The sequence below is a fragment of the Onychostoma macrolepis genome, chromosome 01, assembly GCF_012432095.1.
Source record: "Onychostoma macrolepis isolate SWU-2019 chromosome 01, ASM1243209v1, whole genome shotgun sequence".
Classification (NCBI taxonomy): Eukaryota; Metazoa; Chordata; class Actinopteri; order Cypriniformes; family Cyprinidae; genus Onychostoma; species Onychostoma macrolepis.
The window spans coordinates 24,909,238-24,924,520 of NC_081155.1; the positions used below are offsets into that span (position 1 = coordinate 24,909,238).

At 38.3% G+C, this 15,283-nt stretch overlaps 1 protein-coding gene across 1 annotated transcript; it reads right to left on the reverse strand.

Moving 5' to 3' along the window:
• Nucleotides 1–8,407: 8,407 nt before the first annotated feature.
• LOC131543921 (putative nuclease HARBI1) lies at nt 8,408–9,595 on the reverse strand. The gene is made up of 3 exons (XM_058781727.1): nt 9,563–9,595; nt 8,882–9,346; nt 8,408–8,698 (listed from the first exon to the last, which is right to left on the reverse strand). The coding sequence occupies exons 1-3, from the start codon at nt 9,593–9,595 to the stop codon at nt 8,408–8,410; spliced, it is 789 nt and encodes a 262-aa protein (XP_058637710.1).
• Nucleotides 9,596–15,283: the final 5,688 nt, after the last annotated feature.

The window sequence follows — 15,283 nt, forward strand, 5'->3', positions numbered from 1 at the left end:
TTTTCTTTTTTAATAAATCTGCAAAAATGTCAACAATTCTGTTTTTCTGTCAATATGGTGTGCTGTGTGTACAATAATGAGGGGAAAAAATGAACTTAAATGATTTTAGCAAATGGCTGCAATATAACAAAGAGTGAAAAATTTAAGGGGATCTGAAAACTTTCCATACCCAATGTATATGTACAGTACACAATTATTTACTTATAAAAGATCTCTGGAAAGGGTTTTTTTCATGTTCCAACGGTTGTAGTAAGTTACTAGATACAAAACTGACTTACTACAGGTTGGATTTTGCCAATATCTCCCTTACGGTATGTACAGTACACAAATATATTTTTTCTAAAACTACAGTAATTCACCAAAAGTGTTTTTCATGTTCCACAGGTTGTAGTAAGTTGTGAAATTTAGCCAGTATCTCCCTTTCTGTATGTACAATTCACAATTGACCTATCGGTAAGCCCCGCCCCCCTTAGTTACTGTTGTTCCCTCAGACAAACAAATGGAGTTGCTCACTTCTTACAATGAGTGCGTTTACATGGACCCTCTTAATGCGATTATAATGAGATTTTGGCGATATTGCGATTATGCTTTACCTCATGTAAACGCAATACTTCGATCTAAATAATACGATTAAGCTTATAATCGCAGCAAGCATAATCGTATTAACATAGGTGGCGTACGCCGATTTTAATCGGAATATACAGGCATGTAAACACCTTAATCGCAGTATTGCCGCTCTGACCAAAGTGCGCATGCGCTTGTGACATATATGAATAACGTGACACGCACCTGTAATAATACGGAGATTAGAAACGATGGAGGGGAAGACTTAATTAACCCCGAATCTGTGGTGGCATCACGGAATCGCCGAAAATTCCGTGATGGACTCACAGAAGTGATACCAATGTAAGTCAGTGACAGGCATCAGCCGTGCTACACGCACGGAAACCAGTGAATCCGTGCATGGACCACGGCTGATGCCTTCTGTGAGCCCATCACGGAACTTTCTGCGATTCCGTGATGCCTCCACAGATTCGGGGTTAATTAAGTCCGTGAACATTACACGGAATTCTGAGATCAGGTTGCTCTGTTCCTTACCCTCATCCAGAAAGGACGAACAGAACGCGACGGCAGCGTATAGGCAAACAAATTCCATCATATTTCTATCATGGCGCCGAAAAAGCGTGGAATACAGCGATACAAAATCATTATGCATTAGACGTAAATAGATTAAAACAGCGACCAGTAACACTGCTCTTTCTGAGTCCATCATTTGTGCTGTCCAGTGGGGTATGTGAATAATGGCAGTGAAAAAATTAACCACAATTCTTAGCGAATAATAAGAATAATGGAAATTGCATGTAAACGGGAGTAAGAGCTTTGCTCTTGACATGTAAACATCAAAATGCGATTAAGTCCTTACTCTGATTATTGGAAAGACTGCGTTTACATGCGCACGAATATTGCGATTATTTCCAATAATCAGAGTAAGGACTTAATCGCATTTTGATGTTTACATGTCAAGAGCAAAGCTCTTACTCCCGTTTACATGCAATTGCCATTATTCACATACCCCACTGGACAGTACAAATGATGGACTCAGAAAGAGCAGCGTTACTGGTCGCTGTTTTAATTTATTTACGTCTAATGCATAATGATTTTGTATGGCTGTATTACACGCTTTTTCGGCGCCATAGAAATGTGATGGAATTTGTTTGCCTACGCTGCCGTAGCGTTCTGCTCGCCCTTTCTGGATGAGGGTAAGGAACAGAGACTGCTGGCAGCTTGTTGTGTTTTCCTCAGAATGCGATGCTTTCTTCCCCTCCATCGTTTCTAATCTCCGTATTATTACAGGTGCGTGTCGCGTTATTCATATATGTCACAAGCGCATGCGCACTTTGGTCAGAGCGGCAATACTGCGATTAAGGTGTTTACATGCCTGTATATTCCGATTAAAATCGGCGTACGCCACCTATGTTAATACGATTATGCTTGCTGCGGTTATTAGCTTAATCGCATTATTTAGATCGAAGTATTGCGTTTACATGAAGTAAAGCATAATCGCAATATCGCCAAAATCTCATTATAATCGCATTAAGAGGGTCCATGTAAACGCACTTAATGACAGCTACAGTGTGAAAACCATGTCCCACGATGTTTTTGAACAATTTTGGATACAAAAGGCAACCAAATGGGAATTAAATATTCAATGGAGGGATTTATAAAATATTTAAAAATAAATACGGTGGGTAACTCGAAGGAGGGTTTACGTTAGCTAGTTTTACCCAGAGATACCTTGCTAAAGCACAAGATAACATTAACGTTCTGCTTGAGCATATGAAAATTGTAACTTAATGAGTATATGACAACCAGACAATGAATGTTTTTGTCTTCATTTATTTAAAAAAAAAAAACTTTGTGAATTACAGTAATTTCTTAAGAATAATTATATACTGTATGTACAGTGAGTCAGTCTGGTCACTAGTAACATTTTGGTGAATTACTGTAATTTTTTTCTTAAAAATATTTGTGTAGTGTACATAACTTAGGGAAATTATTGTCTAAGATGAGTTATTGGCAATATATATTTAGTCAGTTTGAGTAAATTATTAATTTACTGTAAACATTCATTTGAATAAATTATTGGAATTTAATAATTAAATTTAAATAATTTAATAAATTATTACTTCGTTTTGTACTGTGAGGTAAATTTGCAGACATTCCCTAAAGCAGCCTAGGCGAGTATCAAACCTAAAACTAGATAGTAAAGTTTGGATACAAACTTTAAGTTGGCTTGAAAAAGCCCAGCCAGAAAGTTTGTAAAAGTTTTAAAAGCTTGAAGTTTGAAGGTTTTAAAGGCAATACAGTCTATCACAAGAACAGATCGCTGGGGTACCTGTGGTAGTTGTTAGGGTGTTGCTATGCGGTTGCTAGGGTACTTGGGGTGGATGTTAAGGTGTTGCTATGCGGTTGCTAAGGGACCGGGGTGGTTGCTAGGGTACCCGGGGTGGTTGCTAGGCAGTTGCTAGGGTACCCGGGGTTGTTGCTAAGGTACCCGGGGTTGTTGCTATACGGTTGCTATGGCACTCGGGGTGGTTTGCTAGGTGGTTGCTATGGTTCTCGGGGTGTTACTAGCTTGTTGTTAGCATGATTAACAAGTTGAAAACATGTTGCTAGCATGATTCTAGTATGATTAGCAAGTTACTAGCATGTTGTTAGCATGATTATCAAGTTACTAGCGTGTTGCTAGCATGATTAACATGTTACTAGCATGTTGCTAGCATGGTTATCAAGTTACTAGCATTATGTTAACATGTTTCAATCATGATGTTAGCATGATTAGCAAGTTGCTAGCATGTTGTTAGCATGATTAGCAAGTTACTAGCATGATTTTAGCATGTTTCAAGCATGATTAGCATGTTACTAGCATGTTGCTGGCATGATAGATTAGAAATAGTATTAGATAGAGTGGAAGCTTATATGAGTTTGAATGGGTTAGAATAGTACATAGCATGATTTAGATAGATTAGAAATAGTATTAGATAGAGTGGAAGCTTATATGAGTTTGAACGGGTTAGAAATTACATAGAAGGGAAGCTTGATTGAGTCTAATGGGCTTCAGTGTGTTTACATTTGAATGTTTGTCAGTTGGAGCTTGCAAGGTCTTGGCTCATTTGAACATTCCGTCAATGTAAGTATATGGGATTTTTCACAGTTTTAATCTTAATTTTTAGGAAAACCGTAAATCGGATCAGTCTGAAGAGATATAGCAACCCGAGTCAGACCAGTCTGAAGGTCTGGGCTGAGTTTGGTGGTTCTAACTTGAAAGCTCTAGGAGGAGATCAGGGCTTGAATTTCGGCGCGGGATTGCAGGGATTGCGCATAATTTAAACCATTCCTGCAAATTTAACTTTTATAATGCGAGAAATTCCCGCACAATATTTGCTTAATCTCAGATCAAATTATGAAATACATCCACAGCAGCGAAAAAAGAAATCACCGGTTCAAACAGTCCGTCTATAATTTAGAATTTAATTCCACAAACAGCGCTACAGCTCTGACTGTGGCTGAGTCCTGCAGCATCGGCGTGCTCTCCGCGGTCTGCGTCGCTCTGATCTTATTCACACAAGGCTGACGCGCTCTCATATTCTGAGCCGCACGCAAATGCGACTGAAAACTACTGCGTGCGACTATGAAAAAAATGAATTCGAACGAATCAATCTAATGAATGATTCAGTGATCAAACCAGTGACTTGTCGCCACCTGCTGGCAGTTTGTTTAAATTTTGACGTATCTTTCAGTTATTCAAATAATTTAATATTTCTATAACCTATTCAAATTGTATATTTAAAATATTAATCTCAACCTGAATTTATAAATTTAATTGCACTCATACCAACTCTGAGGCTCATTAAACGTCTGAAAATACACCTACAAGCCACTTTTGTGTTCTTCTGCTCCACCTCTGTACAAATTAATTTTGTTAATACTGATTAATTTGATTGATATCTTATTATTCTTATTCTAATTAGAAATTTTAAAAGCTTATAAATATGTATTTTTAAAAATTTTACAAAAAGATGACATACTTTTAATGAAGTTAGAAAATGCCATAAAACAAAATTCCCTGTAAATCACTTTAAGGAGTCAAATATCACCCTGTAATGGGATGGCTAATTTTTGATCACAATTTTGATTAAACATTAGAAAAAATAATTAGCCCATATCTTAGAAAGCTGAGACATTCCTTCATTCAGAAGGCATAAAACTGAAAGCAACTCAAAATAATGAAACATTAAGTGACATATATTAGTTGAGTTCTTAATGTCAGTTTGAAGGAGATCATGATGTGTTTTGTATAAAATAAAATAAAAATTTAAAAATACTAAAAAAAAAAAAAAGTAATTGAACTGGAATATATGAAATACACTGATTCTGAAAGGCATTCATAAATAGTTTTAATACAGTTCCTAATGTCAATTTGGAGGAGAGCATCAAAACTTGTTAAGCTGTTTTAAAAACCATACATTAAAATTTGTAGACATAAATAAATGAAGACGATTAATTTAGCCCCGATGTCAATTTAGACCCCCGAATCTATAAATCCCCATGTGACCCATGTAAGGGGAATTTCAGTTTAAAAACGAAATTCAGGCCCTGGGAGATACAATTTAAATTTTAGCTCAGAAGAATAATAATAAGTTTATATAGTAGATCAGTAAGTTGTTTTTTTCAAGCCAACTTAACTATAGCGCTTGGTTTTCTATGGGAGAAAAAATGGTTTGGTGAAACGTGTTGGTTGTGGGCTCATATTCTGGGCTCATCTGCTTAAATGTTCATAATATACAGTAATATATTTTATTAATTAGATGATTAATTTAATCATTTATTATCACTGAGGCAACAAACCACGTTAAGTGTTTTCTTTATGGGAAATGTTTAACGTGCGCGTTCATATCCTCATCTGTTTGCATCATCAGTAAGATCTGAGTTTGGTCTTTTAATAGGCTTGTTGGAGATGAGCAAAATCTGCGCAGAACTGATCACCGCGTGCCTGATTTCCTGATGCCAATCTGATTTCATGTGATTTTGTATTTAAATTATGCTTGAATATTCCCAAACACTATGACTGTGCATCTTTGTGTGAGATATGTGATTTTTGTCATATTTCTATAAAAATCTAAAATACATGTTTATATTAAAGTAGAAATGGATGATAAATATGCCTTTCGTATTAAATAGCAAGCACTTTGAGTGTCTTGTTCATCATATTTATATTTATATAAAAGCAACAGAACTGAAATTATATCACATTTATTAGCAGCACAGTACATGAGTGAGAATAACGCGATATCCACCTTGGTATCTGTTCTACTTCGAAAGGGCAGAACTGTTCGTCTTGACTGCACTTTCACTCCTACCCTCACTGCAGCCACCTACATTTCAGGAGAGGCGCATCTCAAACAAGTCTAATAGCTGTTATTGTATTAGTGCACTACTGAGCCGCTTCATGTGTTTTCTTTAACCGATTTCTGAGGGAAACAGCGTGAAACTTCAATAAAGTGTATTCTGAGATCTGAGGTCTTATATCACTGTATTAGTTCACTGAGGGCGTTATGCGTCGTTGGGGAATCCCGGAGTGTGACGTATGAGGGGAACCCCAGTATTACAGCACAGCGTCTCACCATGATACAAAGTTACAGAAACTAAGCAACCGAAAGCAGTATATGTCTTCCTAGGACGTAATGTTAGTTCTTTACTTCAGCATTGGGTAAAAGAACATTATAATCTCCTTTGTGGTAGAGAAAGCTGCTTACATTTAGGCTACGGGAAACAGCGAAGATGTTGAATTAAACATACACACAATCAGTGTTTCCACGTGTTTATGCTGGCCCCAATAATCAAAACTTCTAGCGCTAGCTCCATTTCTGCAAATCAGTTTTTGTAAATGAATGACTTGATCCACATATGGCCTTCATCAACAGCCGCTTGCGCCACCTGCTGGTGAGCGGCTGACATCAGCTGGAGATCGTGCATCGGTGCTCTACTGCTATTCCTGCGGTTCCCGATGTGCAACGCTGAATTTTCTGCCGAATTTTAACCACTGAATTTGTGGCAGTGAATTTGGAAAGTGAAATAAAGTGACCGAAATTTGCCTGTCGAATATTATACTTCGTATTTTTAAACAGATTGAATATTTTGGAAGTGAATACTGAATATGAATTGTTGAATTTTTAATTATGAAAATGTGTGAAATATTTTGAATTGAAATATTCACAGCTTAAATAAACAACTGGATTAAATTTCAGGGCCCGGTTGCATGAAAGCCCTTAAGTAAGGGTATCCCTGAAGGGGAAAAAATTCCTGAGGCAAGGGATTTCCTTAAGAGTGTTGCAACAAACGTCTTAACCGTCACCCTTACCTTGTTTAAACTAAGCGTTTCACTGTAGTTTCTGGCAGCGCACGGCAATGGGAGCTGCGGTTGCCATAGTTACTCTTCCATATCACACTATAAACATAACGGACTGCAAACCTAACCTTACAACTACAGCTATAAAATATTTTTGGCATTATGGAGAGTAATAAAATTACAGAAAATAAAAAACGTAAACCCAACTGGACTGAGGACGAAAAGGCCATTTTTTGGAAGAATACGGTAAAAGAAAAAACACGCTGCGAAGTCGATATAACCCATCTGTAACTCATTTACACAAGACGAAAGCCTGGCAGGAGATAACGGACAAAATCAATTCAAGAAACCTTGCAGTCAAGCGCACAGTAGAAGAAGTCATGAAAAAGTATGAAAACGTAGTTGTGAACTCAAGAAAAGAAATAAACAACTATAAAAAAGAATCTGGAAAAACCGGTGAGTTACGAGTTACATTTAAATTGATACGTGACTGGATATATTGTATAAAAAAGTAGCACGCCTGGTGTAATAACAAATGTTGTTGTATAAAGGAGGAGGGCCGCCACCACAGGACATGTCCGAGACAGCGAAATTGGTACAAGACATACTAGGGAAGGATTCTCCAACCCTTGTCGGTATTGTTGGCGTTCCTCAAAGCAGCTCGGGAAGCAGGTAAAATAACACAGATGACGCTAATGCATTTTGTTAAATGTCTTTTGCTTTCAAAGATGGTCTCTTTTGTAGTATACAGAGTTGGGTAGATGCTATAATAATAATAATAATAATAATAATGATAATATATTTTTCTTTTTTCAGCCTAACAACCCCAAACTGGGAAAATGTTCCAGGAGCGACAAGCCCCACTCCTACCCATCCAGCCACGAGGTTAGCGACAGCTATAGGTTATTAGTGACATCTGTGTTGCATTCGGTAACAAATAAAAGAGTAAAACCAAACAATGTTTCATAATTCGTTTATATTAGGTTAAATATAAAGTTTTTTTTTTTTTTCAGACATTCATCTGAGGAGAAAGGATTGGGAAGAGTTACATCAGGGCTTGCTGAACTCCAGCGATAAGTTCTTTTGCTGCAGAAGAGGAAAGCAGAGTTGGAGATTTCTAAATTACTGAATATGCAGAACATAATACTCCAACACAAAATTAACAAACTTGCTCATGAGGGATTAATAGCTTTACAGCCAATAAGTGAACCATAACACAAACCTTAATCTTTTAGGATATTTATTCAAATGATTCGTAATATACAGAAATACATACATACTAGCCTACATAAATATAAGTTTTCTTTATATAATAATCCTGTGTGAATTGCTTATTGTAAATGTTTCAATGTCTGTTTTTAATCTATAAATAAAAAATGTAGTTTCATATTTTGAAGTCTGTTTACATTACTTAGTTTTATTGTTAATTTATTAATTTATACAGCATCTAATCTGGAACTTTATATACAGTTTATTATAGAACATATTCAGCCCACTTTAGGAAAAAAATGTTTGCACGAGCATGTCTCGGGTAGCGTGTCCCTCCATTGTTGCATCCTCCACATCTTGATTTGGCTGCACTGCTTCATCAGGGTCAGCATGTTCATCCATGAGCACACCAAAGTCTTTTGATATGTTAAACAGGACGACACATGCAATGATGACTCTCCCTGCTTTTGTTGGTTCCAGACGTAGCTCTCCGCGAAGACAGTGAAATCTCCTTTTAAGCTGGCCAATCGTCCTTTCTATGATTACTCTAGTTTTTGTTAGAGCAGTGTTGTATCGTTCCTGCAATATGAAAAACGAAAGATGATACACTAAAAATGATGGCCAATAAGTTACATTACTTTAACTTGTCAAAATAAATGATTTTTTTTTTAAAGTTATACAAGTTAAGTTACACAACATTTCACTACTTTTATTGATTTATTTATCTAAATAGCTTAAATAGGTTATTTAAATTGATTTTACCTGTGCAGCTCCTACTGGATTTCTAAAAGGTGTCATCAGCCAAGGATAGCTGCTGTCCCCCAAAAGTAAGCCCCTGTGTGTTCCATCCTCAAAACTCAGATAAATGTTACTTTCAGACAGCACGCGTGCATCATGGGTACTGCCGGGCCACTCAGCAGTAACATTTGTTATTTTGCTGCCTGGGTCACATATCAGCTGTACATTTATAGAATGGAAGTTTTTGCGGTTGACAAATTGATCTTCATATTGGTGTGGGGCTTGAATTCGCACATGTGTTCCATCTATCACTCCGCAAACACGTGGGAAACCAGCAACTGCAAAAAAACGCTCCGCTAATACGTCCTGCTCGTCTCTGGAAGGAAATTTGACATGTGTGTCAATTCTGCGACACAGGGCTAAGGCCACTCGATGGACAGCTCTGCAGACAGTGGATTTGTGTACTCTGAAGACGTCGCCAATGACAGACTGAAAAGTACCGCAAGCGAAAAACCTCAAAGCAATCAAAAATTTAAGCAGTGCTGGGAGTGCGCAACTTCGTCGGGTTTGGTGCTCAAGATCAGGCTCAAGCGTTGCGGTGAGACGAAGGATTGACTGACGGTCAAACCTATATTCCCTCAATAACTGCGTATCATTCATAGTCTCCAATGGATTATTTCGATCATTAAAAATGCGCCTAGGTACTTGCTCCTCTTCAATGACCATGAAATCAGCCATTGTGCTTGAGTAAAAGATGACTTAAGGGAGCTATTTTGGTCCCTTAATTTTTTAAAGGTGAAACGGTTACTAAGGACTTTGTAGCAATGCATAACAGAACTTAAGAGAACACTTAAGCAATTAAGGGAAATACTTTAGTGACAGCCTTAATGTCCCTTAGGTTTTTTTCTTGCAACCCATGTTTCGCTAAGGGTACCCTTAACCTTATAATTAAGGGATTTCTTATCTTAAGGGTTTTCATGCAACCGGGCCCAGGACCTAAAAATGCAAGCCCTGCAATTACAAGGCATTCAAATGCAAGCATTTGTCATTGTCATTATTCTGCTTCCATACCCAACAATCACAAAACTACTCCACACGGCTCTGGGGTGTTAATAAAGGACTTCTGAAGTGAAACGATGCATTAGCATCAGATGGTGGATCAGCACCTAGAAATGACCTCTACAGCCCTGAACGTCAGCGGAGATCAGGACACCTAGATGAGCCCCAGAGACAGATCCCCAGTGAAGACCTCGTCACCTAGACAGCCATCGGGACAAGACCACGGGAACCAAACGAGTCCTTTACACGATCTGCAGTTAGAATTGAACTGCTGGTTTGTCTGGCCCGAGGAGAACTGAAATAATGCTAAACACTGAATGTGCTCAATGTCAGGTCATTTTGAAACAACACAATAGAAGTAATCATGTATACGCTAAAACAAGTATTACTATGAAATAATTATACTCTCCAGTCACATTGCACTTTTACTGGTGTCACCCGCCTTTGGTGGTCTGTTTCCCCACCAAAAAACTATATCATAAAACACAGACAACTATACCAGAATTTTAAAAAGGGCACCTTCTGTCAAGGCCTATTCCATTTAATTCAAGCTTGATGTCATTCTATTTCATTTCCTTTCAGCTTTCATTGCATTCTAATTCAATTATTTTTCATTCTGTTTATCAGAAAGAGGTTCTCTTTCTGTTTGCTAGACTCTGTTCAGACAGGGTTGCGAGAAATGCATTAGTGTTTATGTTGCTCTCATGCCAGTAGAGATCTTCATTTCAGTTGTCAGGTCTTATAGTGGATCTGAAAGCACTGTGTGTGTTAGGCCCATGTTTTATCCTTGATATATCAAATAAATATGACATCTTACTGTTGCTCCAATTTAGGGAGGCCATAATCTCACAGGAGACTCCTGCTGCCTGTGTAAATGACAATAACAAATTCTCATCAGAACTGTGCATGGAAGAGAGAAGCAAATCTATTCTCTCATATCTGCTGGCTTTTATCTCAAGAGCAGTTGTGTAGCGGGAGGTGAAAGACACTCTTCTGCTAGTTCAATTAGCACTGTGAATTAGAGTTTGAATGCGGGATGAAAATACTCCGTTCTCTGAAGGTCATACAAAATGTTCTAGATGCAGGAAAAAAAAAAAAGATTTCCCAAAAGGCATTCCAAAAGAAATCAAATTTACAAAAAGGAGGAAGTGGCTTAAAGGAATAGTGAATGAAAACTTAAAGTTCAGTACAGTAAAATGTAAACACATTTACAGAAGAACCTGTAGCTTTGTTTTCATTTTAGTTTTAGTTTGTTTTATTAATTTTGTTGTGTTTTTTGTCATTGTTATTTTTTAAACATATCTATGTAGTTTTATTGTTTCAGTTTTAGTTAACTATAATAACGTTTTAGGGTTATGTATATAACCTTGTTCCCTGAGGTGGGAGTGAGACACTGCGCCATGGTGACGACAATATAGGCATGAGTGGTGTCTGAACAGGTGTTGAAACATACTAAATTATATTGGCAGACCTATGACAACCACATTGAGTACCCGTGCATATAATAGGGTGCCTGCATTACGTGTCATCAAGACGGGCAGGTAACTCCATGAGCCTAGACCCGGAGTTGAGTACTAAGCATTAACACCCAGAGAGATGAACCTGGTGTGACCTGTTAAATAGCATTGTACAGTAGCTCCGCCCCCTAGAAAGCCAGTGACCACAGGGTAGGGAAAAACCCCAAAGCTTCCATACTCTCAAGTAATCCTTGCCTTTGATAAACGGAAGTGATCAAATATTCTTCCATCTCTGCACATCAGCCTGTATCAGCAATTGTTGCTATTATCGCTGTGAGTTCACCAAGAAGTGCCTATGCAGCACTATCACCTCCTGCACTGAAGGTACAGATGATAAGCGTAACAGACTGGGCGTGACAATGGAAATCCAAATGCAAACTTTTATTAAAACAGTTTGTGGTCAAAACAAGCATGGTCCAGTACCATCAAACAACTTCATCCAGGGCAAGGCAAGAGAGTAATCCAAAACACAGGCAATGGGTCAAGGCAGGTAACAATCATGAAACAAGGAAACAGTCCAAGGTCTAAAGGCAAGGCAAGAACAAGGCAATGAAAATAAGGAGAAGTGCTCAGCAATGTCCACTAACAGTGGAACAAGAATTCATGAAGTGAAGCTTAAATAGTCTTCCTGACAAGAAACAAGGGTATATGCCAGGGGTCTTCAACTAAAACGGCTCGAGGTCCAGTAATGAACCCTCCCCACCAGCCGAGGTCCGGACAATTATATATATAAAAACAATTGATTGTTTTTGCCAGGCCAGGGTATCTGCAGGATATTTAAGCTTAAATTCAAGACTTTTAAAGACCTTTTTTTTAAGACCTGCACAAAAAAATAAAAATAAATTAAATGACTGTAAAAAGCATGATTTACAGTTCAGATACAGGTTTTCACAAAAACAAGAAAGTATTATATTAATTAAATAACATAAATATATTTTACTGCCTTATTTGTTTACATTTTATAACACATTATCTTGGATTGGATTGAACATGGATTGATTTTCACATTGGCCTTTGACAACAGCAGATGTACGGGCTGATTGAAAATGGAAAATCATTGTCTTCCAGCAGGTGGCGCTTTGGGAATGGCAAAGCCTGAGAGACAGACTCCACAAAGCAGCGAATCAGATGACTTTGAAACGTGCAGCGCTCATATTTATTCAATGAATAGCGCAATTCTTGTCTTTCAGTCCCCACATTTAAGACCTCCTGAAATCATAATTAAGACTTTCTTGTAACAGTTAAGATTTTTAAGGAACCGCCAACTTTCCTAATTTTTGTTTTTCACCGACTGAAAGTTTCATCTGTCTGTGCGCAGCGGGCGCTCTCTGCTCTCATCACTGCACGCACGACTGCACCCAAACGGCTCTAGAGATGACCTTGATCTGCTAGATATAAATTTGATTTACTAGAAATTAGCGTTTGGTATTTATTTCATCATGTCAAAAGCCTTCACGGATTCGGACCGAAGTCCACTACCGTAAAGACTACAAAAGCTGCGGCAGTTGAAATAGAAGCTAGTAGGTCCGGGTCCAGATGGGATGGCTTCTGGGTCCGGACCCGGACCGCGGTCCGCCTGTTAGTGACCTATGGTATATGCAATTAGTTCCTAGGCATGGGGTGTTATGGGAAACGGAGTCCAAGAAACAGTGGCAAAGGTCTGGGATGAAGTGTCCTTTAGAGGAGCTCATGGGCACTCCAGCTGGACATTGTGACAATAAGGAGGGATGCCTATAGCAATCAAACCCACTTATAGTACATTCTATCGACCTGCCCATTCCTTGCGAACCTTCAGGAAGTGTGCCAACCTAGTGACTATGTTTACACCAACACCTCTAAGCTTAATACGCCGGAGGGGTGCATTTTGCACTTTGAGCCGACCTCAAACTATTCTAATTTTTTTAATTTAATGGCCTTTCTTCCCCAACCTCTTTTTTGTAAAGACCTCCCTGATCTCCCTGGTCTTGCCTCTTCTTCCTGGCACATTGCCTTCCGGAAGACACACATGCCTTTTGGCCCTGTATACAGGAACTAATTTCTGGTGATTGGTTAGAAGGCTTGGATGAAGATGGCTTATGAGGCCAGTGGACCTGGCGGTGAATATATCTTCTGAAAGCTGCGTACTATGTCCTCTTCTCTCCAAACTTCTCCATCTCCGTCTCAACAGTAGTTCTGAAGAGGCCAGAGGATGAGATCTGGGCATCAGGGAGAGATCTATTTTCTTTCTTCTTTATCCCCGATAAATGGATCCACAGATGTCTCTCCATGTCCACCATATTGAGTGGCCAATGGCAACAGCCATCTGTTTAGTGGCCTGGAGAGATAAATATGTGGTCAGTAACAGCCTCAGGACCCTGTTCCTGGTCCTTCAGCAATTCAAACTGGTAGGCCTACAACATTTCCATAGTGTGAAGGGCATCACCAGCCTGACCCTCTGCCTCATATGCCTTGTCCACAAGCTGTGAGGTGGTCTGACACAATTCAGAGGGCAAGACCAGATCCTGCAGCGAAGACGCCTCATCCTGGGCGTCTTAATCTGGCATGAGAACACTGAACCTGGCAGGAGAAGTCTGATAAAGAGAAACTTCTTTGCCAGACTCCTCCACCAATTCCATCTGTGATCCCCACGAGGATAGCCACCATGCTGCCTCAACAGAAACAGGGCCTGAACCACAGTGTGCAGATGCTTGACCTCCATCCCTTGAGAAAAGGGCCAAGTCGGAGTGGAGCTTCTTTACCGTGATTTTATCCCAGTGATAAAGTGCTTTCTGACCCCTCAAGAGCTAATACCATCAAATGTGAAGGTTTTTGTTTTTTTTCACAGTAAATTATAAGATGACTTGTTATTTTTTACTTCCAAAAATGATACATTTAACAATTTTACTGTTAAATTACTTGAGATGTAAGGTTAGAAATATATATATTTTTTTCTCATATATAGCAAGAAAACCAGTTAACAGGATCTTACTTTAGCATTTTTACAATCTTTTTCTTTATAGTTAAATTTTTTTACAGTGTAGGCTTCTACATGACTAAATCACTAAATTGCAAATCTAATGATTTGCATGACAAATCAGTTATGAGATACAAGAACCAACCATATTTGGCTTCCCTGACATCAAACATGAAGGTACACATTTTGATGTGATTTGAGAGCTGTTGGAGGAAAGGATTATCGGTGAATTAACACTTAAATTCTGATATTTTTGACCATATAGCTTCAGAAGAGTTGGAATTCAACCACTTTTATGCTTGTATGTTGATTTTGGCGACAATTTAACAGCCCTGATTCACGTTCACTTTCACTGTATTGAAAAAAAATCAGTGTTAACATTTTGCCAAACATCTCCTATTGCTGTGAGAAAAAAAAAAAAGTCAAATGTGTGTGATGACATGGGAGTGAGTAAAGGATGACAGACCTTTCATTTTAAATTAATTATTCTTCTCTCATCTTTCTTTCTACAAGTCTTCAGTTTGCAACCTGTAGCTATTTGGATGTCAGTATTGTGATTAAAAACCACTTAAGATGCCAGTTTCTCATGCAACATTAGCTCCATATGGACTTATACACACAAGCATTGCGGTGTTCTCCCTAAAGCCCTTAGCCACTAGAGAGAGAGAAGGAATGAGCTCAGAGAATTCCTCCATCATCAAACAGATGGTTTGAGGCATCATTAACATGTTAATATGAATGTCTCTCTCCCCTCTTGCTCTCTACATTTCTCACACACATACATTCAGTCAGTATTAAGTTTTAAGTGTTAAGTACAGTTGTTAAGTTTTGTGATATGTCTTAAGATATAATATATTTTAGATAAATTATTTCCTCATATTTTACATTGGACATCAA